General features: G+C 35.3%; 1 protein-coding gene across 1 annotated transcript in view; it reads right to left on the bottom strand.

The window, feature by feature from the left end:
* The window catches only part of Gabrg1 (gamma-aminobutyric acid type A receptor subunit gamma1), a 72,988-nt gene that overhangs the window by 39,719 nt on the left and 6,446 nt on the right, over nucleotides 1-26,823 (bottom strand). The window contains exon 2 of the mRNA XM_075943179.1: nucleotides 3,057-3,205. Within this exon, the coding sequence (XP_075799294.1) occupies nucleotides 3,057-3,205 (149 nt within the window). The remainder of the gene's footprint in view (nucleotides 1-3,056; nucleotides 3,206-26,823) is intronic.

Here is a 26,823-nt window from a genome sequence, read left to right as displayed (position 1 = left end):
TTATGCATATTAAAAACATTATTATCACAAGTGATAAGTTGAACTAGAATAGAACAGTACCACAACCTCCTGATGCAGTGGATTGAAAAGGGACAACATTATTGTGGAGGTATTGTAGGCTGTTATATTGCTGTTATATATTATATATTATATTGTTATATATTGCTGAGGCATTACAGGACTGTAATAAAACCTGTAGGTAAATTCAGACTCAAGGACACTCAAGTGGTTAGTGCTCTTTCTCTCTTTAAATTAAGGTATAGTTATATAATTTTCTATTTTCCCTTTACTCCATCCAATCGTTCTACTGTACCCTCTTTGCTCCCAACTGGACTCATGAATGGGCTATCTCCATCAAATCCATTCTCTCAGGGCTCAGAGAACTCTGCAGAAGAGGAGGTGGGAAGAATGTAAACCTAGTGTAAATGGAGTACACTGAAATATCAAGGTCTTCTAGACACAACAGAGTTAGCAAAAATATAAACTCAGAGAGACTATGGCAGCATGTGCAGGGCCAACAGGGGTCTCGACCAAATGGGGTCTTAGACCTGAAATGAGGGCGGGACACAGGCTCTTCTATAACCCAGAAGCTATCCCTCACTGCTAGCAGCTTGCAACCTAAAAATTTGTTTTCTATAGAAAAGTCTCACTAGGGAAACACACCACCATTAAGAAAAGGCCACAAATCTGCTGCTAGATGACCAACACAAAACCAAGTCAAAGGCATATTTTGAGGGATTTTTTTTCTCTCATAATATTAATTAGGGGTGTTTTTTTAAAAAAAATCACTACAGGTCTTTGCATATATATTATAGCTTCTGATTTGGTTTTTTTTTGGATTATTTAATTTTATTTCTTTGGCTGACATACAGCCATCTTCATCCTAATATGTAATATACTATTTCTTCTTTTAACTTTTAATTTTTCAAAAAGGAAAGAAACTATCTCTTTTTTATTTTACATACCAATCCCAGTTTTTTCATTCTCTCCTTCTCCCATGCCCTCCACCTTCTCCCCCAACATGTCAACCCTCATTCACCCTTCAAGGAGGATAAGGCACATTGCTTGGTGGAAGGTCCAAGGCTCCCCCTGTTGTATCTAGACTGAGCAAGGTATCCACCTAAAGAGAATGGGTTCCCAAAGAATCAGTACAAGTAGTAGGAATAAATTTTGGTGCCACTGCCAGTGGCCCTACAGTCTACTCCAGCCATGCAACTGTCATCTACATTCAAAGGATCTAGTTTGTTTCTATGCTGGTTCCTTCCCTGTCTGGCTAGAGTTGGTGAGCTCCCGTTAGTTCAGGTAAACTGTTACAATGGGCATCCCCATTATATTCTTGACCTCTTTGCTCATATTCTCACTCTTCCAACTTTTCAACTGAACTTTGGGAACTCAGCCCAGTGCTGCACTGGATTTCCCTGCCTCTGTTTCCATAAGGTGCTGGATGAAGGTTCTATGGTGACATTTAAGATATTCATCAATCTGACTACAGGGCAAGGCCAGTTCCGGCAACCTTTCCTCTATTGCTTAGGGTCTTAGCTGGTATCATACTTGTAGATTCCTAGGAATTTCTGTAGTGCCAGGTTTCTTGTTAGCCCCATAATGATCCCTCAATCAAGATATCTCTTTCATTGCTCTCCAACACTGTCCTTCCTCCATCTGGACCATCCTAATTGTGTTCCAGGAAAAAAAACATCAAATACACACTCAAAAACACATATACTTTTAATAAAATATTAAATCCATTTAAATTTAATAAATGATTGAATCTTATTTCTAGAGGAAAGACCATAAAATTATGGACAAACTATGCATGTTCTATATTATAAAGCATATGAAGTTTCAGTGAAAACAATAACCCTTGCTCTATATGAACAGAAAGTAACAAGCAGAGGAGGGTCTTAACAATTTCTCATAAACATCATCATTCCTCAATAGTAATGAAATGGAAGTTGGCTTCTGATAATCAGAAACAATCCAAAACAATTGAACTTTGTGCTTTTGTCCTGCCAGGGCACTTGGAATGAAATTAAACAAGTAAAGTATTCATTATTGTAAACAAATTACATTTTTCTATTACTAACATAAATGAAGAATTATCTCACATTAAGTAATGAAGTTTAATCAATTGTGAGTAAATATACAAAATTGATTTTTTTATATAAGCTAAGTACTTATTTTAGGGAAATACAATTACTATTCATAAAACTTCAAACATATCTAATTATATTTAACAACATTTCTTTTTTATGTTCATAGCAATTTTATTCATCTTTAACATAATTTATTTTATTGAATCTCTGGGAATTATACATCATTCATCGTAATTCCACTTAGCTGTCAGTTCCTCTATGCCCTCTGCTCACCCCTGCAGTGCCCCTGATAAGAAATATAATAGAAAAAAATCAAACCAAACAAAACCAAGTAAATAAACAAACAAAAAGAAAAAGATAACGTTTCTTACCATAACTTTTTAAGGAAAAATAATTTACAACATTAAATATCTTATCCCCTGGAAATTTAAATATGTAAAGATTTCATTGTTACTAGTAATCTTAAATTCTCTATTAAAATTTTATTTTTGTTTGCTTACTTGGTTTTGTTTTAAAGTCACTCAGAGAAATTTATCAGTTAATTGTACTGTTAAATGTATCCACATTTGCAATAGACTTAGACATACAATCTTAAACAAAGTCGATTGCCTCCACTAACTTTGCTATCACTAATATAGTTATATGCTAGTTAAATGTCTTCCACTGTCACGAAATTGGAACCTTTCATTTTTGTCAACACAATTACTTTCAGGAACTTCTTTTTCTACAAACAGTTTCATCAAAACTCTCTGCTAACACCTTTTATATCACCTATTGATGAACCACTACACTAAAGGGCCTTGTTTTCTGTTTCTTCTCTCATTGTGAATTCCTCAAAGACCCTGGCCACTGCAGTTAAGTACCCTCAACTATAACAATCTGTAGCTTGCCTTGGATATTCAAAAAGGACTAAAATTGCACCAGGGAAGTCATCAAAATCCTAGATGATAACATCAGACTTACCTCCTATGTCTGGACGAAGTTTGTTATCATAACCTTGAAGTAATGAATTGAGAATTTGTGTGATATCTCCTTCATGAATTTTTGGTGCCAAAACCCATGTTTTATTCATGGTTAAATCTTCATCATCTTCATCATCCGCTTTATCAACACTAAATGATTCAAAGAGAACATTGTATAGTAAAAGTTCCATCAAAATCTTCTCAATTAAAATATATAATTTATTTCAGAATTATTCTAACATATAGTAGTATGATCATATATAACACTTTAAAATTTATTAGCTGATAAAATAAATACATCAAAATCAATAATTAATAAGCATGCTAAAGCAAATATTGAGGATTTTCTGATTGTGAGATCAATAAAGGGACACGTGCCTTCTTAATATATGTTAAGGGAATGCAGAGAACCTGACTTCTAAATATTAAGAATTTAGTTTCTAAGTAAAACACTGATAATGAAGGAAACCAGATAAACATAAGTCTCCTTACCCACAAAACTGGGAACACAACTACAACAGTCTAGGTAATATTTTAATGTTTCTTTCCCAGCTTTATTCTTTTAAACTAATTTATTGATTCTTATTGTTTCTATTTAATTTTATAAAGTATATTATAAAACTTTGCAAATAAATAAACATCACACTTCATAGTTAACAAGACTTAAAGTCAATACAACTCAATGAATTTATATAGTGTGAACCATCATTGAGAACAGAGGCTGTGCAGCTTCTTGTTAAATTTTATCCTTTCAGCAACATACATATTTTATTCATTTATCCACCACCAAAATCAAAACTAAAAACTCCAAGACAGAATTAGAATTTGAAAAAAAAAAGCTGACTGTATATCTTTTCTTCTAACTCATGCCCATTGTTACTACATTCAGTCCTTACTCATCCCCTTACATTTAACTTTGTTTTCTCTTTTCTTCATGTTATATTGTACCTATATGTATATTTGCTTACATCTATAAATAGAAACACAGAATAGATTAAAATACAATTTTTTTATCACATATATTGATTGTATCAGCTATTTTTTAGAGTACAAAGAGATGAATAATGCAATATTAATACAATAAATCAAAGCTTAATTTAAAAGAACTTTATTTCTTAGCTTATCTCCTCAGTAATTCTGATATGTTGAGCATATAATGACTTGGGTTTTTTTATCCCAAGTATTTCTTATCAATGTCCTTTCTTCTCTATGGAAAAACACTTATCAACCCACTGGCTTCTGACTTGGCCATCCTTGAGGATTTGACTTGGCAATCCAAGAGGATTGTACAAACCTTGGCCTCTTAAACTTATATTTGACTATTTAAATGGTTTTGAAAAATATTTATCACTACCAAGCAGAAAGTCTAATATCATATTAATTTACCATGCAGGTGATTAGTTACATTTAACCTCTCTCCATCTGTTCAGTCCAAGAATGAGAGTGGCATGGACAAGACACACTTGAACTATAATAATCAAGTAGCCTAAGTTTGAAAGTCACAGATATTTCATGATATCTTTACATATCTAAAGTTTCTGTACAGAGCTAAACAGAGAGCTCTCAACAAAGGAATCTCAAATAGTTGAAAGGCACTTAAGGAATTGCTCAACATCCTTATCTATCAAGAAAATGCAAACCAAAACAACTCTGAGATACTAACTTACACCTGTCAGAATGGCTAGGATCAAATCTACTAATGACAGCTTATGCTGGAGAGGATGTGGTGTAAAGGGAACACTTCTCCATTGCTGGTGTGAGTGCAAACAATCACGTTGGAAATCGGTATGGTGATTTCTCAGACAACTGGGAATCAATCTGCCTCAGGACTCAGCAATTCCACTCTTGTGAGTATACACAAAGGATGTTCAATCATACCAAAAAAAAAAAAAACATTTGCTCAATTATGTTCTATGTACAAATAAGTACAAATATTACTTATTTGTAATATCCAGAACTTAGAAACAACCTAGATGCCCCTCAACCAAAGAATGGATAAAGAAAATGTACATTTACACTATGGAGTCAGCAGTTAAAAAAAAAGACATCTTGAATTTTGCAGGCAAATAGATGGAACTAGAAAAAAAACCCAAGTAAAGTCATCCTGACCCATAAAGACAAACACTGTGTGAACTCGCTTATAAGTAGAGATTAGATATAAAGCAAAAGATAGTCAGACTACAGTACATAACCCCAGGGAAGCCAGGAAACAAGGGGGACCCTAAGAGAGACATAAATAGATACCCCATGGGAAAGGGAAATACACAAAATCTTCAGAGTAAATTGGGGAGTGTGGTGTGAGTGTGTAAAGGGAGTGGGGATAGGAGAAGGGGAAGGAGACCATGAGTGATTTGTAACTTTGAGCTGGGGGAAGTAGAGAGAAGGAGAACAAGGAAAGAGATATCTTGATAGAGGGAGCCATAATTGTGTCAGCAAGTAACCTGGCACTAGAGAAATACCCAGAAATCTACAAGTATGACCTTTGCTAAGAATCTAAGCTATAGTGGAGAGGGTGCCTTTACTAATCCTTCCCCCTGTAAACAGATTAATGACTACCTTAATTGTCATCATAGAACCTTATGCAGTAACTAACAGAAGCAGATGCAGAGATCCCCAGATAAGCATTGGGGTGAGCTCCTGGAGTCCAGTTGTAGAGAGGGAGGAGTGGTAACATGAGCAAAGGGGTCAAAACTATAATAGAGATACCCACAAAAACAGCTAACCTGAGCTAGTGGGATCTGACTCTAGGTGGAGAGCTCAGGAACCTCCCTAGGACCAAACCAGGTCCTAGGAATGTGGGTTACAGTTGTGTGGCTTGGGCAGTTTGTGGGGCCACCAGACATGGAACCAGTATTTATCCCTAGTGCATGAACCTGCTATTTAGAGCCCATTCCCTATGGATGGATATCTTGCTCAGCCTACATACAGGGATGAGGGAAGAAGTCCTGCTTTAAGTGATGTGACAAACTTGGTTTACTCCACGTGGGAGGCCTCACCCTCTCTGAGGACTGGACTTGGAATTGATTTGAGGGAGCAAGAGGAGGAGAGGGAGAGAGAACTGGGATTGATATGTAAAATAACAAAGGTTGCTAAAAAATATGCATTTTCCTATTTTATTTATAGGAAAGTCTGTTTGACTTTTATTTCATATTTTAGGAAACAAATGAACATGTGTTATTTACTCTTGCCTCAGGCTGACTTCCTTAAATGCTCATCAGTTTCTCTCACCAAGGCCACAACAAGTAACCAGGCAACCTGAGTAAGCTCTTTGCCCTTTCATTTTATCTTTTAAATGATTAAATTCAAATGAATAAAATGTACTTTTTGCACAACATCAAGAAATATCCTTTGTAGAGTCACAAGGCAATTGCTAGGCCACAACATTACACTTCTGCCATATTCTCTGTATTCTGTACATTATAGACCTGGAATAGCCCCAGAGGAATTAATTGTTTGACACACAAAACACAGGTGGTTCTGAGATTCTCACACTTGCCCTGCTCAGTAAAGACAGTTAAATATTATTTAATATTTTTTTCTTCTTTGTCAAAATCAAGTGTTCAAAGGTGTGTGGATTAATATCCGGGCTCTTCTATTTGGTTCCATTGGTCTTCCTGTCAATTTTTATGCCAATACCATGCTGTTTTCAGTACTGTAGCTCTGTAGTAGAGTTTGAAGTCAGGGATTGTGATGCCTCCAGAAATTCTTTTATTGTACAAGATCGTTTTGGCTATCCTGAATTTTTTGATTTTTCATATGAAGTTGAGTACCATTCTCTCAAAGTCTGTGAAGAATTTTGCTGGGAGTTTGATGGGCATTCGATTGAATCTGTAGATTGTTTTTGGTAAGATTGCCATTTTTATTATGTTAATTCTACCTACCAAAGAGCATGGGAGAACTTTCCACTTTCTGGTGTCTTCTTCAATTTCTTTCTTCAAAGATTTAAAGTTCTTGTCATACAAGTCTTCCAGTTAGAGCTACTCCTAGATATTTTATGCTATTTGTGGCTATTGTAAAAGATGATGTTACTATGTTTATAGCAGCATTGTTTGTCATAGCCAGAACCTGGAAGCAACCTAAATGCCCTTCTACCAAAGAATGGATAAGGAAAACGTGGTACCTTTACACAATGGAGTACTACACTATGGGAAAAAATGATGACACCTTGAAAACTGCAGGCAAATGAATGGAGCTAGAAAACTTGATATTGAGTGAGGTAACCCAGACCCAGAAAGACAATTATCACATGTACTCACTCATAAGTGGGCTTTAAACATAAAACAACAAAAAACAGCCTACAAATAACAACCCTAGAGAACCTAGACTACAATGAAGAACCTAAGAGAGACATACATGAATCTAATCTACATGGGAAGTAGAAAAAAGACAAGATTTCCTGGTGTAGGAGGTCCTTCTGTCTATATGTTGCTTTCATTGGTTGAATAAAGAAACTGCCTTGGCCTTTTGATAGGGAAGAACTTAGGTAGGCAGAGAAGATAGCACTGAATTTTGGGAGGAAGAAAGCAGAGACAGAGAACTGCCATGGAGCTGCCGGAATCAGACATCTGAATCTTTTCCAGTAAGCCATGACATCGTGTTCATATATACAAATTAATAAAAATGGGTTAAATCAAGATGTGAGAGGTAGCCAATAGGAGGCTAGAGATAATAGGCCAGGCTGTGTTTAAATGAATAGAATTTATGTGTGGTTATTTCGGATGTAAGCTAGCTAGGTGGTTGGGACAAAAGGCAGGCCCTCTCTCCCTCAACAATTTCGTGAGTAAATTGGGAAAATGGGGAACATGGGAGAGGGTTGAAGGGGAAGGGAGAGGAATGGAGCAGGGCAGAGAAAAATGTATAGCTCAATAAAACCAATAAAAACTGAAATTAAAATAAACAACTAAGAAGTATATATTATCTATAAAAAAGACAATTAAATACTGCTTTCTTTGTGGTAAACTTTAAAATGAAGATGAAGGCTTTTGGCCGCACTTCAAAGACTCCAATAGCTATCATGAGTACAAAGATAATGTGCCATACATATGCAGTTACTAGATTTTCACATATTTTATTTCTTGAATTGTTTTTAAAATATTTAGTGCTTCTTCTCATAGAACTTTACATTATTTCCTTTAACATTTTCTCACTGTTTTCTCTAAAATAAACAAGTACATATTTAGGTAAACTGAGATACCTCAAACATTGAAATTCTTGGGTTCCCGGCTGGTGAGCCAACTTGGAAGAATATTATATCAAATTATACTTACTGGAGAATTGTAAATAAGCTGTGTTTTAGTCTTCCTTACATCCCTCCTTCATAGAAAGAGCTATTTGCTGGATATGGAAGAGTCATTGAACATACAAGTGTCCAGTCTTCAATTGAAACATGATTGTAGTCAAATTTCTCAATAAACTAAAGGATGTTCACTCTAGTTTGTATGGTAACAACATTTTGATAAAGAAAATCACACATTCCCAGGGAGTTATATTTTCTCTTGCAGGAAGCAGAGAAAATTGACCTTGGTTATATTAGAGTTTTCTTTTCTGATTTTATCTCAGCACAGAAAGGAATTTCATTAGTGCTAATTTCTTTACACTTTACTTCAAGCTATTCAAATCAGTTTCAGAATATTTGTTAATTATTTTAACATTACTTTGGTATTATGTGGATAATTAAAAACACCAGTTTTGAAACATAATTGTTACACTCTACTAGATATGTAGATATTGCAAAAAGATGGGAGAATACTACAAAACTGGTCTATTTTAGACACCTATTCATTTATAGGAACTAAATATTCATTATTCGTTTTTCTTTACTGACACTATAGATATTTCTGAATTCATTTTCAAAGAAGTCTACAAGTAATTTAAATTCATGCAATTGTAACCTCAATGAGTCTTTGCCTCTTGATATGTGATTTTTCTCAATTGTATACTATAACTGATGGTTTAATTGTTATTATCACCAATTGGGCATAACAAATATCAATGGTTTTAAGGAACTGAACCTACAAAATATCCGGTGGTGGTTCTGACCATATGTAATGTCATCTAATCTCCATTAATTCTGGGGAAACCACATTTACATCTCTAGCTCAAAGATAAGAATGGGCTTGTTTTACAGGACATCACTATAAATAGTAGAAATAGCTTTTTTTCTTTTCTAAAGATTCATATAAACTGTAAACATGTTCCTTATGATAATTCCATGAATCATCTGATTTATCCTTTCTGAATAATCCAAATGGTGGGATGTGGATTTGCTACTTTGAAGGAGCACAACATAAATAGCATCCAATTGGGAAGCTTGTTAGACTACATAAGTTTATAAAGCCTCCTCAGTCATCCTTTGGTACCAAGAAGGTAAAATAATAACCTCAAGAGATCACACTTTTGAAAGTGTGACTATTAATGAATCACATCTTCTCTGTGAAAAAGGCTTTCTAAGGAACTGTCTCCAGCACGGAATTTTCATTCATTTATGGAGCAATTACCATGTATTTAAAAAGTGTGAAGTTCTGGAAATGCAAAAACAAATAATGGGATGTTCCTGTTGTAGCGAATATTTCCTAGAATGGGGCAGATCTATTGAAACAAATGATATTGGAAAACATCAAACACAACAGTGGTTACTTAATTTAAAAATGGGCATACATTTTAAACAACAGGATGTTTTAATAAATAGTGAAATATGCATATCATACATTGTGCACATTTAACCAACCAGTGTTTATAGATGACTTGCAAAAAAGGCTAGAAACATAGCAAAGCAAATTGAGAGCTCAAGCACTTCTCTATCATGCATAAGGTCTGAAAATCAATCTTCAGGATTGCTGTGGAATACTCCTTTGGTTAATTGTGAAAATATGTTGCTTTCATTGTTAACAAAAAGTTGATGGGTCTAGAGACAGGCAGGAATTTGGGGACAAAGAGAATGCTGGGAAGAAGAAACATGGAGTCTGAGGAGTCTCGAGAGAAGCAGAGAACCAAATGAACATGCTGTGCTGAAGGCAGGTACCATCATGTGGCTGAGGGCAGGTGCCGTCATGTGGCTGAGGGCAGATAAGAAATATGAATGGAAGGGTTTGATAGTAGCAAACTTGAGCTGTCAGTCGAATATTTATAATTAATATTCAGTCCATGTTCAGTTTGGGAACAGGCAGGTGGAAAAGAAAAATCTTTCTACATACCATTACTTAACCAAGTCTATTTGATATGATATTATAATCACAATATCATAGGAAAAATAACAGTAAAAAGTTGGCTGCTATCATCCTTTATGTGTAAAATGATTCTAAATGTTTTGTGAAGAAACAGAGAAGAAAAATACCTAATATTCTACATCAGAAGAACTATAGAAGCTTTTTTATTCAATAGTATTATACAGTTTTCCAGTACATAATTTATAATATTAATACACAGGAAGGAGTTAATATAGTAGACATCCTAACCTAAAAATAAACTGCTGCACTGTCTATACCAAAAACTGTTCTGAATTGAATTTCTAATCTTAAAAAATAAATAAAGGGAGCCTTTTTGCGGGAGAGATAGAACATTTTTCTGTCAACAAATTGTCATGACAGCCCTGAAATTGACTGTTAGCTCACTGGCCTGGGAACACTGCTCTTCAGGCTAGCCAGCTGCTAGCACCTGGGAGCAGCCCTGAGACTATGCAGACCATTGCTATCAAAGCTGCGGTCAGGCAATAATTGAACGTGAAGGTTCTTAGCAGAGCAATGTCCTCTTGAGTCCTCCATCCTAAACTTCCTCTTCCCTCTCCAGCGTCACAGATAGGAAAATTGTGCTTTTGCACAAAGCTTCTCTCTCCTTTATGCCTCCTGTCCCATCAACTTTTCCCATACCTTTCACTCAGATGTCTCAAACATCTCTCGTCTCATTTTGGCAACTGTATTTTACTCTGAGGCTTCTGTTTCTACAGTTCTTATGACTAGTTACTAGCGAAAGTTTTTGAGTCATATGGATCATGGCTTTCTAAGCTCTTCCTGTAAAGCACTATACAATGTTCTGACACATAAAAACTACTTTGATGGCTATATTACTATTTTTCATAGCATAAGTGCTTTTACCTGGAATTTAAGCAACAATTTAAGTAAAGGCAAATGAAGAGATGGGACTAGCATATCAAGCAACTGCTACTGACCAATGTTCACATAGAAGATGAATATTCTTAACTTTTCTCAGGACAAGACTATTGTAGAACTGTTTCCCTGGAATAATTCCAGGCACCTCCCTCTCACTTACAAGATGACCTAGTTTGGATGATGAATTATAGAGCAACTCCATAGATAGCACACATAAAAAGGGCAGTGTGTTCTGATTCTGACACACGAGGGAACCTCTCCCATTAATCTACAAGAAAACACGGTGTAATCCAGACCAGTTTAATGAATTGCCTAAGGAATTTCTCTAAACTTTGAAGGAGTATTGATCTGCCTGCTTCCCATGGTTTGAACAAAGGTTATAATTTCAAGTGACATCCACTGACAGGGCCATAAATTTTATATAGGTATTCCCTATATATTTTCTGGGAAAAGACAGGCTCATTACAGTCTATTGTATTGAGTATATATGAAAAGAATCTCAGAGTAACAAATACAATACATATTTTTCTATTGTTACTCATACTTTAACACTTTGAGACTAATTCAGTGATAACTACTATACCATCACAAGAAAAAGTACTACTACTGCTACTAAGCTTATAAAAATACAGAATTTCATAATTTACATTATCTTTAGTATTATTTTTTGATATTATACTAACTTGACTCTCCAGAAATAAGAATGAGTAATAGATATTAAGTGGTGAAGGAAAAGTGTACTTGAACAGTAAACCAGAGTTGACGCCATTAGGTATTTTCAAAGGAAAAATAATAACCTCAGATATTGTGACTACAAGTTTTGATCTTATTTTAACATCATTTGTATATTTAATTATATGAACTTTTTGATCTTAAATAATGTCAATATTAATTCTTAAAATATTATTTAAAATATTAACTTTTAAAATCATAGGTAATAATACAATTGTCAACTATATACGAACTTAACAACCATTTAAGGGGCACAATCATCTGATTTACTCCCTCTTTATTGCCAGAATATTATAGCAAATTTAAGTATTAGAGTTGTATTTTGCTGGATATATATATATATATATATATATATATATATATATATATATCACTAAATGACACATGCACATTTTATATATTGATGAATATAATTGCATAATTCATTTTGTAATTATAGTGAATATGAAATAATACATAATTCCCTTAAATGCTAGGAAAATGGGTCACTGATAATAATACATGAGTGAAATAGAATAACGTTCAACATATAGCACCAGTTTATTTGGAAAAATTGCTTAGACCACATAGCTTCTGTGAATTATAGTCCATCTTCAATTTTATTGCTACTTTAACATGATTATATTTACAATTATTTATAATATGACAAATGATACATTATTATTCATTGTATTATAACAAATTATATTACTTACAATAACTATTGGGTAATTATTATGGACTTGGCCTATTTTTGAATGATGAGCATATAAGGGTTGAATAAATAATACTCACAGAGGAAAACTGGAAATAGAAGGTTTAGAGTCTGTATTAGTATTAATCATTTAATGAAATTGTGAGGCTTTAACAAGGCATTAAAAGTTTTTGACACAGAGTTCTTATATTTTATGTATTTGAAAATCTTTAGAAAATGGACGAATACTGTATTTTTAAAGTTACAGTTTTATGGTACTCTGTGTTTCTCAGAATCCAATCAGAAGTCATAAAGTGGGCAAGTGTTTCCCAAGCACTACCGTTGCCTAGAAAGGAGATTTCTAAAACCCAAACTCTGCAATGAGCAATGGGGTTGTACCCATCTGGGAATCTAGAAGATGGTCCTTTCTGTAGTCGGAGGTAAACCCTCCATGAAGACTCAGACAAATGAACGGGCAGCAGATATGGGTCCATTCTAAAGCTCACTTGCATAAAGCAAAATAAAATTAAAGATAATCAATTCAGTGAAGCTTAAAGAACAGCAAAAGATAACAACCATAGCATACACAGCTGTTTTTTACTGAAGCAGGAGAGGTGCTGTAATATGAAGAGCCCCATAGCTGCCTAACTTTGCTGCCCGCATACATAAATGATGTGGAGAGTAGTTGAAAAAGTAGTAATTATTATATTTAAAACATAAAAATTTAAAAGACAATTATTTCAGTTTCATGAATTCGTTTTTCCCAATTATTGAAAACAGCTTCCCCTCCCTCTAACCCCCCAGATCATATCCCACCTCCCTTTCCATGCAGAACCATGCCATTTCTGTCTCATTAGAGAACAAACAGGTTTTCATGGGTAATAGTACAATAAAATATAAAAGAGAAGATAAAAAACAAAACCTAACACATTGAAATTGTGCAAAACAAACTAACAGAAGGCCAAAAAGGAGAGAGAGAAGGCAAAAGAATCAGAGAGTCATTCATTGTACACTTAGTAATTCCATAACAACACTAAATTGGCGTGTGTGTGTGTGTGTGTGTGTGTGTGTGTGTGTGTGTGTGTAAGTAATACATAGGGACTTGATCAATACCACAACGCTTCTCCCAGACACACACACTGCCAGTTTTAAGAAACTACATGTTGTGAGTTTGTATGCAATTGCTCAAATAGATTCTACAAAAGGTCAAATTTAAACAAGGAATTGAACAGAATTATTTTTCCTCAGAGTTCTATAGCACCTCATTGTCTCTTGCTAAATGGCTAATATTTTCTTTCATTTATTATGCTCAATATATTTGGATCATTCTTTTCCCCCTTCTCCAAGTCCTTCCAAATCTTGCCTTTTCAAAAACCACCAAACTTCACTCTTGCTCACTCTCTCTCAAAAACACAATAACGAAAACCAAAAAGGTATCAAATATAACAGCGCTCATGCACACACAGAATGAATTCACACACACACACACACACACACACACACACGTGTTGTGTTATTGAATAGTTCACTAACACAACGCCTGTCATTTGAGTGTTTAGATACACTTAAAGTATCACATTAAAGAAAACTAATTTTTCTCCTCCAAGAATCAATTGTAATATCTTCCTGATTGGTGTAGAACTTTGTGCCTACTTCCCCCTTTCCAGTTGTGATTTTGTTTGAGTTTGCGCATGTCTTGTGCATACTATATTCTTTGAGAATTTGCATGTTCATCAACCTTCCTGTGTCAGGAAGAGCCTTTTTCCTTGGAGTCGCTAGCTATGGCTCTTATAATTATCACATCACCACTTCTATGTAGATCATGTGCATATACTTGACTTATTTGGTTTGTATGAATGCAGTTTGTTTTAGGATGAGTATAATTATATAGTTCAAAACACATTGACAGACAAACAAACAAATTAAGGGAAAAAAGATATGCAATCTGTCTTATATTTATTGGTAGGAGAGAAGCAAAAGAGACATGGTTCCAAAACATGAAACATAAGTGTAACAAAAGAATGAATTTCATAGCACATTCTGAGCATTCATTGAACATGTAAATATTTCAAAAGTGTGTTAGAAATGCTCCTTACTCCATAAACAATTGGAAATATATAACCAAGATTTTGTATAGCAGAAAATGAGAAGTGTGAAATATATAATTATTCAGAATCTTTTACTACTGGGGAAACATTTAATAGAAAAACAAAGTGAGTTCATATTTTCTAATACATATCTTTTTCTCAAGTTAATTTTAAGAGGTTTGGTTCTATTTTGCTCAGCTTAACTAATCTGGCCATACTCAATATTTTATGCTTAATAATTATTAGGTGTCCAAATTTTTCTTGTAGATATTCTTATTTAAAGAAAGAAATTATATAGTTTGAGTAAATCCAAACATTTTAAGGTCCTGCTCTTTAAATGCGCCATGATTTTGTCAGGGTAATCTCATTTGTGAGAGTAAATCTCTGAGGAGCAGTTGTAAACTCAGGCTTTGGAACTGCAGCTCAGCCTTTTTAGTCCATGTTTTCTTACTGCTGTGCACATATACATTCAGCAAGTAGTAGATAAATGTACACGATTCTTCCCCTGAGGATCTTGGAACTTGTTTACATTGAAATGAATTCCTGTCTTCAAGACAATCTTAAAATATAAACTCTCTTCTGATTTCTGAGCATGCACTCTCAAAGGAACCCTGTCTGTTGGAGTTTGCCTGTTTTGTTTTCTGATGCAGGCTCATTGTCTATGATACTCTATGGCAAAAAAAAAACAAAAAACAAAAAAAACAGGCTCTCAATTATTATTTGCTCCATAACTGAATAAATGTGTATGCACCCTACATAAGAGATATCCTATGGCCTAATTTTATAAGTAAATATAAGGACTTTCTGAAAGGTGTGAAGAACTTACCCAAATTCACATTTCTAGTTGCAAGACAGAACTCACTAGAAAGTCCCAAATTGTGAAGGCACTTTCATACATATCTCTATTTCAACTCTTGTGTCCCTGTACTCAATGAAAAACATAATAACAACTGAAATGCTCTAAAAATACAGGCACAGATATCAGAATATATATACTTATATAAAATATACATATATCAACTTATATATATGAATTCTCCATTTTCAGAGTACTGGATCTTAGTGTGATGGTTTTCTATGTAACTAAGAGCAACTCCCACAGACCACACAATCTAGTCTCCCAACTTCTTTCTTGTCAAACATTTATTTATCTTGCATAACATTTCAGCTACTTTTATTGTTTATGAAATATTTACTTGATCATTTTCTGTGAAATTTTAATTTGGCCTACAAATTCCATACCTCCATGGCTAAGGTATTTTTTTTATTTTAAAACCCCATTATCTTTCTAAAATCCACACATATTTAAATACTTAATTCATATTAAAATTATTTCAACACAGAAAACATTTGATGTATGCTTATGAATATATATGTATATACACACACATAAATACACACATATATTCAATGTATATTACTTTTTCCCCTTATTAAATATCAAACTCCAAAATAACAAATTACGTAACAGATCACATATAAATATTTGAGCAAAATTTGCATTTCCTCCACAGATCCTACCTGTGATCTGCTGCTCTAGAAAAACAAACTTTGTTTATTTTCATTTATATTAGACCTTTGAAAATTTTAAACAATGCATTTTGGTCATATTCAACACCCTACTAAAGTTCCACAGAGTCACTTCTTTTCCCACATAGATAACTATGTGTCGTTCCCATCCCCCTTTGAGTCCAAATTGTGTTGCTCAAATTCCTTCGGATGTATCCACTGGAGTAAGGTCCAACTACCAGAGTCCACGCCATGTAAGAAAACTGACTTTCCCTCTTCCAGAAGCTATCCGTTGCTAATAGCTCCTCATTAGAAGTGAGATTTCATTGCTCATGTTCTCCCTCCTTCTGCTCCTCATTTGTACCTTGGGAGCTCAATCAAGACCGCAAGGGGGGCACCCACCCACTGAGACAGTGGGGCTGATTTGGGAGCTCACCAAGGCCAGCTGGACTGGGACTGAAAAAGCATGGGATAAAACCGGACTCTCTGAACATGGTGAACAATGAGGGTTGCTGAGAAGCTAAGGTCAATGGCACTAGGTTTTGATCCTACTGCATGTACTGGCTTTGTGGGAGCCTAGCCTGTTTGGATGCTCACATTCCTAGACCTGGATGGAGGGGGGAGGACCTTGGGCTCCCCACATGGCAGGGAACGCTGACTACTCTTTGGACTGGAGAGGAAGGGGGAGGAGAGTGGGATGTGGGGAGTGGGGGGAGGGGGGAAAAGGGAAGCGGGGAGGAGGCGGAAATTTTTAATAAAAACAATAAATTTAAAAAAAATAAAGTTTTAAAAAAATAAATAAAATAAATAAAGTTTAAACGTCTAAAAAAAAAAGTGAGATTTCAAGCCTACCTCCCCTTCCAATGCTGTGTTTTGTCAAATTCATCTTGTGTTTTTTACTGCTGAGTAATACTTCATTGCGTAAATGTATAATATTTCTTTATCCATTCTTCTATTGAGGTGCATCTAGGTTGTTTCCCGGCTCTGGCTATGATGAATAATGCTGCTTTGAATATAGTTTAGCAAATGTCCTTGTGGTATGAATGTGCTTCCTTTGGATACATGCACAAGAGAGGTATTGCTGGGTCTTGAGCAATGAATGTAGTATTACTCAGTGGTAATAAAAAAATAGACATCTTGAAATGTGCAGGTAAATGTATGGAACTAGAGAAAACCATCCTGAGTTAGGTAATCCAGTCCCAGAGAGACAACACCATATTTACTCCCTCATAAGTGGATATTAGATGTACAGCAAAGGATAACCAGGCTATAATCCATAGTCCCAGAGAAGCTAGGTAAAAAAGGAGGACACTAAGAAGGATACACAAGGAAGATCTCAGGAAGGAGAAATAGTTAAGATCTCTCACATAAACTGGGAGGCATAAGAAGGGAGGGGATGGGGAAAGGGAACATGAGGTTTCCAGACGGCAAAGATAGGCAAGGAATGGAGGAGGGGAGCAATGAAAGAGATATCGTGATAGAAGGAGTCATATTGGGTTAGGGAGAAACTTCCTGCTTGGGAAACTCCTAGGAATCAACAAGGATGACTTCAGCTAAGACTCCTAAAAGTAGTGCAGAGAGTCCCCGAACTGTCCTTCCCCTGTAATCATATTACTGACCACCATGACTCTCATCATAGAACCTATATCCTGTAACTGATGGAAGACAATGCAGTGATCCAGAGCTAAGCACTGGGCTGACCGCCTGGAGTTCAGCTGAACAGATGGAGGAGGGATCATATGAGCAAGGAGGGTCAAGATTGTGATGGGGAAAACTACAAAGACAGCCAGCCCCAGTTAGGGGTAGCTAAGGGACTCTCGACTGATATCTGGGTAACCTGCATGGGACCTAACTAGGCCCTCTGAATATGGATGATAGTTATGTGGCTTGATATGCTTAGGTGGGAGTCGGGGTTCTGGCAGTGGGACCAGGACTTATCCCAGGTACATGAACTGGCTTTTTGGAGTTCATTACCCATGGCGGGATACTTTGCCCAGCCTGATTCAGTGGGAAGGGGCTTGGTCCTGCCTCAACTTGGTATTGCAGACTTTGATGATTCCCCTTATCCTCTCTGAGGAATGAATGGAGAGTGGGATGGGGAAGCTGGTGAGGCTCATTCTACCTCCTTCCCAAGCTTCATATCCTCTTTTTGTATTTTGTTTTTATTTTTAGAACCTGGAAATTCCTATTAGTGCTCCCCTTGTACACACAGATATGTGTCCGTGTCTGTCCAATGGGGCTCAAGCAGCCAACCAGCAGCCAGGCCAGTGAATCTCCTCTTAGCATCTACCAACCGCTCATAGCTTCTCCAACAGGAGTGGAGCCTTCATAGATCACTATTGTTTTAGAAAAAAATTTGGAAAATTCCTAAGCTTTTGCAAGAGAATTTATTTAATTATATTAGAGCTATCAAAATTAAAAACTTTTTCACTAATGATAAAGAGACAAAATAATAGGAAAGTAAATTTTCTTTAAAAAATTCATGATGATAGGCATATATATTTAGGAATAAGATAAAAAAGATCAAATGATAAAAATACTTTTCTTAATATTTTAGATAATAATTCTGAAATTTATATTTTCTTTATTGAAAAAATATACTATTATAACATACTAACAGCTATCCATATATCATAACAAATCTTACTAATAAAACATGCAACTTACCAACATTTTTGTTTTTGTCTATGTTTTGTTTATTTTCTGTGTTAACTCTGTCCTTTAAATGAAAGGTTATTTTTAACTCTGTATATGTGGAGGTGGGGTATACACACATGATGTGCAAGTTCCCTCTGTTTGCTGTGATTACCACTAATGAATAAAAAAATCTGTTTTGGACCTATAGCAAGGCAAAAGTTAGGTAGGCAGGAAAAGCTGCACTCAATGCTGGAAGAAAGAAGGGCAGAGTCAGAGAGAAGCAATGGAGCCACTGGAGACAGAAGCTGAGAACTTTAGCCAGTAAGCTCCTGTCACATGACCATACACAGATCAATAGAAATGGGTTAAATTAAAATGTAAGAGTTAGGCAACAAGAAGCTAGAGCTAGTGGGCCAAGCAGTAATTTAATTAGTACAGTTTCTGTGTGTTTATTTTCAGTCTAAGCTAGCCGGGTGGCCAGGAACCAACAAGCAGCTTCCTCCTTACTATACACACAAGCACAAGTACCTCTGGAAGACAGGCCAGGGTAATGAACACACTGGAGTGCAAATGGATTTAAAGTTTCCAGCCACTCAATGTGAATTCTAGGAACTGAACTTTGGTCTTCTGAGAACTCTCTGAAATCAATCATCTTTAGAAAATGAACAATTACGTGTCCTATGAAAAGTGTTCAGGGATATGGTAAATACCCAAATATTATAAATATCTTCTGTAAGTACTTCCATGTAAGCATTATCGTGCTTTTTTGAGGAAAAGAAAGCTAGCATAATCTTTAGTACAGTATTTTTTAAGTTACCACTGTGTATAAACTATATTAAAATAAACAGCCAAGTCACCATTTCAATTTATATCCAGAGAGCCTGACAGGACATAAATTAGATTTATATGTGATGCAATCCTTAACGATATTCACATTTTCTAAATCTTTGATGCTTTTATGCATCAGATAAATGCTTTAAGTCTGCAAGAATTGTGTAAAGGCATCATGTTGATTCTTACTCTATTACAGAACAATTTGAAATATCTTAAAAGTGAAAGAATTGAGCATGAATATATCCAAATAAGAGGCCCACACCATTTTATTGTCTTGGGATCTAAAATAAGAATACAATATTCATTAGCATAAGATACTCTTGGAGCACTCCCTTCAGAAGACAAGGGAGACAAATGAGTATAGCAGCAACATGCAATCCTTCTTCTTCATCTATGCTAATTGTGGCAGTCTGAGGCTGTTAAGGAATTGCTACTAAGCAAATCCTTAAAATAAGCATTTATTCACACATCAGTTGCTCAAATAACTAACTACCTAACAGAGTGCAGTTGTCTGAGATCAGATTCAATCTAGTCAATATGGCTACTTTATAGAAAATGTATTCTTTTTTGTAGACCCTGAATTACACATATTAGATGAGTCTTCTGTGAGTACATGCATCTAGGATGACTAAGGACCAGATGCATCTGTACATTTACACAATTCAGACATCACACAACCATAAGAGATCATCTCAGAGTACACGCAGTCATTAACGAGTTGCCAGAACCCTCCTTCTAATACTTCTAAAGATATTTCAGAAACTTGATCACACCAAGAGTAAAATGTAAATATTAAACCCAACATGTTTTAAGTATTAATTTTATTTTTATTTTATTTAAAAGTTTGTTTTTCATTTTACATACTAATCATAGTTCCCCCTCCCTCCCCTCCTCCAAATCCCAGTTTGCCACCTCCCATACTCCTCCCACCTAACCCTCAGGATAGGTAAGGCCTCCCATGGGTAGTTAGCAATGTCTGGCATATCAAGCTGAAGCAGGACCAGGCCATTCCCCCTTTACCAAGACAGAGTAAGGAATCCATCCATAGGGAATGGTCTTCAAACCCAGTTCAAAGCACTGATTTTCTGACCTGATTTTCAGAACCTCACTGATAGAAAATTAAGGAACCCATACTGTAAGGCTGCTGATGCTTAATGCCACATGAGAAGATCAAAATAAAGTTACTGCTACTACCAAACACACTGACATCACCTCCCACACATAAGTTTTCTTTCTGAACTCTGTCCTGAACTCAGCTTTAACAAAGCTCATAGAATATGGTCTTTATTCGGCCTTGCATTGATGGCAGAGTATTCACCATTAGCCCTGTACCTCCTTTAGCATGTGGAACACGGCTTTACATATTTCTATCAACAAACCACCAATCCACAGAGCAAGAGAACTCAGGCTCAATAGTAATAACACACCACATCTCTGCCATTGGCATCTGGCATTTGAGTATCACCTATGTCCTTCTTTATTCCTTAAAAACACAAGGCACCTAAGGATTTTTTTTTCTGATTACCACTTTAGCACCAGGTTCCAAAATGCTGCTTAACCCATGGTGAGCACTGAGTAAATAGTTGTTGGATGAATAATGGGCAAGAAATATTCGTTGACTGGATTAATAGCTAAGGCTATTTGTTAAAGCATTAGAATTCAATTGGCCAAACTATTTTAGTACTGAGAAAATTAGATACTGCTTAAAAATAGATAAAACCCATAAATCTCATCAGCCTCCCACTGAGTACAGGAACATTCTAACAAGCTTCTGCTTGAATGGGTCTGGTGATGAGCTATCCTTTATCTCTGTGTAGCGAAACTGTGACTCCTGTTACTTTTATTATTAGTTTAGTGTGCCGTATACCCATAACTAACAAATTTCACCATAACTTTCTATAGAACCCTGAGAAATAAGTAGCCACTTCGTAAAACAAAATGTACCGAAAATGTAAGTTCTTACTTTTAATTCTTCTCTCTGTGGCAAATTTTTAATGATCAAGTACTCCAGGTTGCCGAACGTTTTCCCTAAACAATGAAGCTAGCATTGCATAAGAGAGTCAGTGAACCATGTGATAGGTACATAATAGATTTCCTACCTATTGTGCTTGCTTCAATGAACCCACAACTACACTACCATAGGTTTTCATTACTCTCTCTTCTCCCCTTTTCTCCTAAAATTATGTAATAAAGATATTACACAGTATTTTCATTGTCTCTTTCTTCTCTCCCCAGTTACCTCCATGCAGAACTAAACCCATTGATCTGACTTACAAAGTATTTGTGATATGAAATGTTTGGTTTAGAATTTAGGAACTGGGAAGGATCCATAAGATGCTGAGAAGAAGGCATATTCTTTTGTGCTTGGCTAAAATATTCTACAGATATCTGTTAAGTCCATTTGAGCCATGACATATGTTAGTTCCTTTATTTATCAGTTAAGTTTCTGTCTGGTAGACCTATCCAGTGGTGAGAATCGGATACTGAAGTGGCCCACTATTAATGTGTGGGGCTGGAAGCGTGATTTAAACTTTAGTAATATCTGTTGTGATTGAGGGAACATAGATGTTCAGCATTGATATTTCATTTTTGTGAATTTTTCTTGTGATAAATATATAATGACTTTCATCCTCTCTATTGCCTAATTTTAATTTGAAGTCTATTTTGTTAGATGTCAGAATAGCTACACCAGCTTGTTTCTTAGGTTCATTTGATTGGAAAATCTTTTAACACCGCTTTACTCTGAGGTGATGCCTGTCTTTGAAGTTGAGGTGTTTTTCTTGTATTCAGCAGAAAGATGAGTTCTGTTTTTGTATCCAATCTGTTAGCCTGTGTATTTTTATAAGTGAGTTGAATCTATTTATATTAAGTAATATTAATGACCAGTTTCTGTTATATTTGTTTTTTGTTGTTGTTGTTGTTGATGATGGTGGTGGTGGTATTGTGTGTGCTTTTCTCTTCTTTGGGGTTTTCTGGTGTGGGATTTTCTATTTCCTGTGTTTTTTGTGGGTGTAGCTAACTTTCTGGAAAATTGGAGTTTTACTTCTAGTACTCTCTATAAGACTGGATTTGAGAACAGCTTTGGTTTAATCTGGTTATGTCATGGAATATCTTGTTTTCTCTGTCTATATTGACTGAAAGCTTTGCCAGATATAATAGTCTGAGCTGGCGTATGTGGTCTCTTAGTGTCTGAACAGTGCCTGACCAGGAAGTTCTGGCTTTCATTGTTTCCACTGAGAAGTCGAGTATAATTATAATGGGTCTGCCTTTATATGTTAGTTGGCCATTTTTCTTTCCAGATCTTAATATTCTTTCTTTACTTTGCATGTTTAATGTTTTGATTGTTATGTGGCAAAGGGACTTTTTTAAAGGGGGGCAGGTCTAGTCTATTTGGTGTTTTGTAATTTTCTTGTATCATCATAAGCATGTCCTTTTTAGGTTGGGAAATTATTTATCTATCATTTTATTAAATATATTTCTGTGCCTTTAAGTTGAACTTCTTTTTCTATCCCTATTACTCTTAGGTTCAGTTATTTCTAGGTGTCCCAGATTTCCTGGATACTTTTTAGTAAGGATTTGTTAGATTTAACATTTTCTTTGACCAACATATCTATTTCCTCGATCATATTTCAACACTTCAGACTCTCTCTCTCTCTCTCTCTCTCTCTCTCTCTCTCTCTCTCTCTCTCTCTCTCTCTCTCTCTCATCTTATATCCTGTTGTTTGTGTTTGCTTCTGTAGTTCCTGATTATTTACCTAGATTTTCAATTTCCAGATTTCCCTCAGTTTTTGTTTTCTTTATTGCCTCTATTTCCCCTTTTCAGATCTGGAAGCATTTTTTAACCTGTTTGATTTCTTTTTCTTGGTTTTATTTAAGGGTTTTGCTGATGTTTTCTAATTTTTATTTGCTTTTTTATCCATTGCTTTAAGGAAATTTTTCATTTCCTCTTGAAGGGCCTCAATTATTTTCATAAAATTATTTTTATGGTCATTTTCTTCTGCTTCATCTGTGTTAAGATGCTTATGTCTTGCTGTTGTACAAACACCTGTTTCTGGTGGTGCTGTATTATTATTTATGGTTGTTGAGTGTATTCTTACCCTGTTGTCTACTCATCTCTTCCTCCAATTGGAACAGATGGGGCCTACATTTCAGGAGTGTCTCTTTACCTCCAGTTGTTATGGCTGGGGGCTGTGGTTCCCTTAAAGTTTCCTTGAAGTATAAGCCAGGCAGAGCCTTCTGTAATCATTACTCCAGGTGCCTACAGGCCCACAACTCAGATGGGCATTCCTCCTGGTACAGGCATGACTATTGCACCTATAGCTGTTCCTCCAGTTGTAGTCGGCACTGAGGATGAGGCACTGGTGGTCAGACAATCTCCAAAGGCCACTCCTGTTGTCACGGCTTACTACGTTGCTGAGGCTTCCTCTCCTGGTGCTCAGTAACAAATCAAATCTTAACAGACACACACAAAAAAATTGGAATAACCCCTTGTATCTTATTGGATCATTATTGCTTAAAGCTAGAATTCAACAGCAACACTAATTGCAGAAAGCCCACAAAGACATGGAAACTGAACAATGCTCAAATGTATCACCACTGGGCTAAGGAAGAAATGAAAGACTTCCTAAAATTCAATGAAAATGACTGTACAACATACTCAAACCTATGGGACACAATGAAAGCAGTGCAAAGAGGAAAGTTCATAAGCACTAAGTGCCTACATGCAGAAGTTGGAAAAATCTCACACTAGCAAATTAACAAAAAAAAAAAAAAGAAATTGAAAGCTATAGAATAAAAAGAAGGAAACTCACCCAGGAGGTCTAGATAACAAGAAATAATCAAATTAAGAGCTGAAATCAACAAAATAAAAACAAAGAAAACAAGACAAAGACCCAATAAGACAAAGATTTGGTCCTTCCAGAAAATCAACAAATAGACAATTCCTTATCCAAACTAACCAAAAGACAAAGGGAGAATTTTTGAATTAACAAAATCAGAAATGAAAAGGGAGAGATAAAAATAGACAGAGAGGTAATCAGATAATTATCAGGTTATACTTCAAACACCTGTACTCCACAAAATTGGAAAACAAAGGGATTGGACGAATATTTTGATAAATATCACTTACCAAAATTAAATCAAAACCAGATAAGCAAATAGACCTATAACCTCTAAGTAAATAGAAACAGTCATCAAAATTCTCAAATAAATAAATAAATAAATAAATTCGATGGCCAGATATTTTCAGTGCAGAATTCTTTAAGAACTTCAAAGAAAAACTAATACCAACATTCTTAAAGTTGTTCTAAACAATAGAAAAAGGAGGAACATTGTCAAACTCTTTTGGTGGGCTACAGTTACCCTGGTGCAAAACCACACAAAGACTCAACCAAGAAACAGAATTACAGATCAATCTCATTCATGAACATTGATGCAAAAATACACAATAAAATACTGGCAAACTGAATCCAAGAATATATCAGAAAAGTCATCCACTATGACCAAGATGGCTTCATCACAGAGATGCAGGGATAGTTCAGCATGCAAAAAAAAAAAAAAAAAAGAAATCTATCAATGCAATCTGCCATATAAATAAACTGAAAGAGAAAAAAACACGTGATCATCTAACTAGATGCTGAAAAGTCTTTGAGAAAACACAAATTTCCTTTGTGATAAAAGTCTTGGATAGAGCAGAAATATAAGGAATATAACTAAATATAATAAAGGCAATATACAGCAAGCCAACAACCAACATCAAACTAAATAGAGAGAAAACTCAAAGCAGTCCCACTGAAATTAAGGACATGACAAAGCTGCATACTCTCTCCATATTTATTCAACATAGTACTTGACATTCTAGTAAGAAATATAAGACAACAAAAGGCGATCAAAGGGAAACAAATTGAAAAAGAAAAAGTCAGACTTTGACTATTTGCTGGTGATTCAATACGTATGCTTAAGTGATCCCCAAAATTCTACCAGGGAAATCCTACAACTGATAAACACCTTCAGTAATGTAGCACGATACAAGAGTAACTCAAAGAATATTAGTAGTTCTCCTATATACAGATGATAAATAGCCTAAAAAAGAAAGCAGAGAAGCTTCACCCTTTAAAACAGCCCCAAATATCATAAAATATATTGGGGAAATCTAACCAAACAAATGAAGGACTTGTATTAAATTTTTGAAGAAAGAAATGAAAGAAGACATCAGAAAATGGGAAGAGCTCTCATGTTCTTGTACAGATATGATTAATACTGTATAAATGGCAAACTTACCAAAAGCAATCTACAGATTAAATTCAATACCCATCAAAATCCTAGCACAACTCTTCGCAGACCTCAAAAGAAAGATAGTTGATTTCATACAGAAAATCAAAATAACAGGATAGCCAAAAACAATCCTGTATAATAAAGTATCTTCTGGAGGCGCAAGCATCCCTGACTTCAAACTCTACTACAGAGCTACAATAATGTAAACAACTTGATATTGGCATAAAAACAGATGGGGATTAATGGAATAGAATCAAAGAACCAGATATCAATCCACACAACTATGAACACCAGATTTTTGACAAAGAAGTTAAAATCATAAAATGGAAAAAAGAAAACATCTTTCACAAATGGTGATGGCATAACTGGATGTCAACATTTAGAAAAATGCAAATAAAATCATACTTTTCGCACCATGCCCAAAACTCAACTCCAAATGGATCAAAGACCTCGACATAAAACTAACCACACTGAACCTTGTGCCAGAAAGAGTGGGAAGGTCCCTTGAATGCATTGGTACAGGACAAGAAGCATTTCTTAAATATAACTCCAGTATCACAGTCACTGATAGCAACAATTAATAAATAGAACCACATAAAACTGAGAAGTTCCTGTAAAGCAAAGAATATAGTCAACAATACTAAACAGCAGCCTATAAAATGGGCACAGATCTTTACCATATCCACATTCGACAGAGAACTTATCTCTAAAATATATAAAAACTTAGACATACCAAATAATCCAATTAGAAAATGGGGTACAGCTCTTGACAAAGAATTCTTAATAGACGAATCTCAAATAGCCAAAAAACACTTAAGGAAATGTTCAACTTCCTTAGTCATAAAAGAAATGCAAATCAAAACAACTCTGAGATAGCACCTATAAAAATGGCCAAGAACAAAAACACTAAGGACAGCT

This window comes from Microtus pennsylvanicus, chromosome 12 (genome assembly GCF_037038515.1).
Source record: "Microtus pennsylvanicus isolate mMicPen1 chromosome 12, mMicPen1.hap1, whole genome shotgun sequence".
Lineage (NCBI taxonomy): Eukaryota > Metazoa > Chordata > Mammalia > Rodentia > Cricetidae > Microtus > Microtus pennsylvanicus.
Note: the sequence above shows the minus strand (reverse complement) of the source record. Positions and strands in the feature narration are given on the sequence as shown.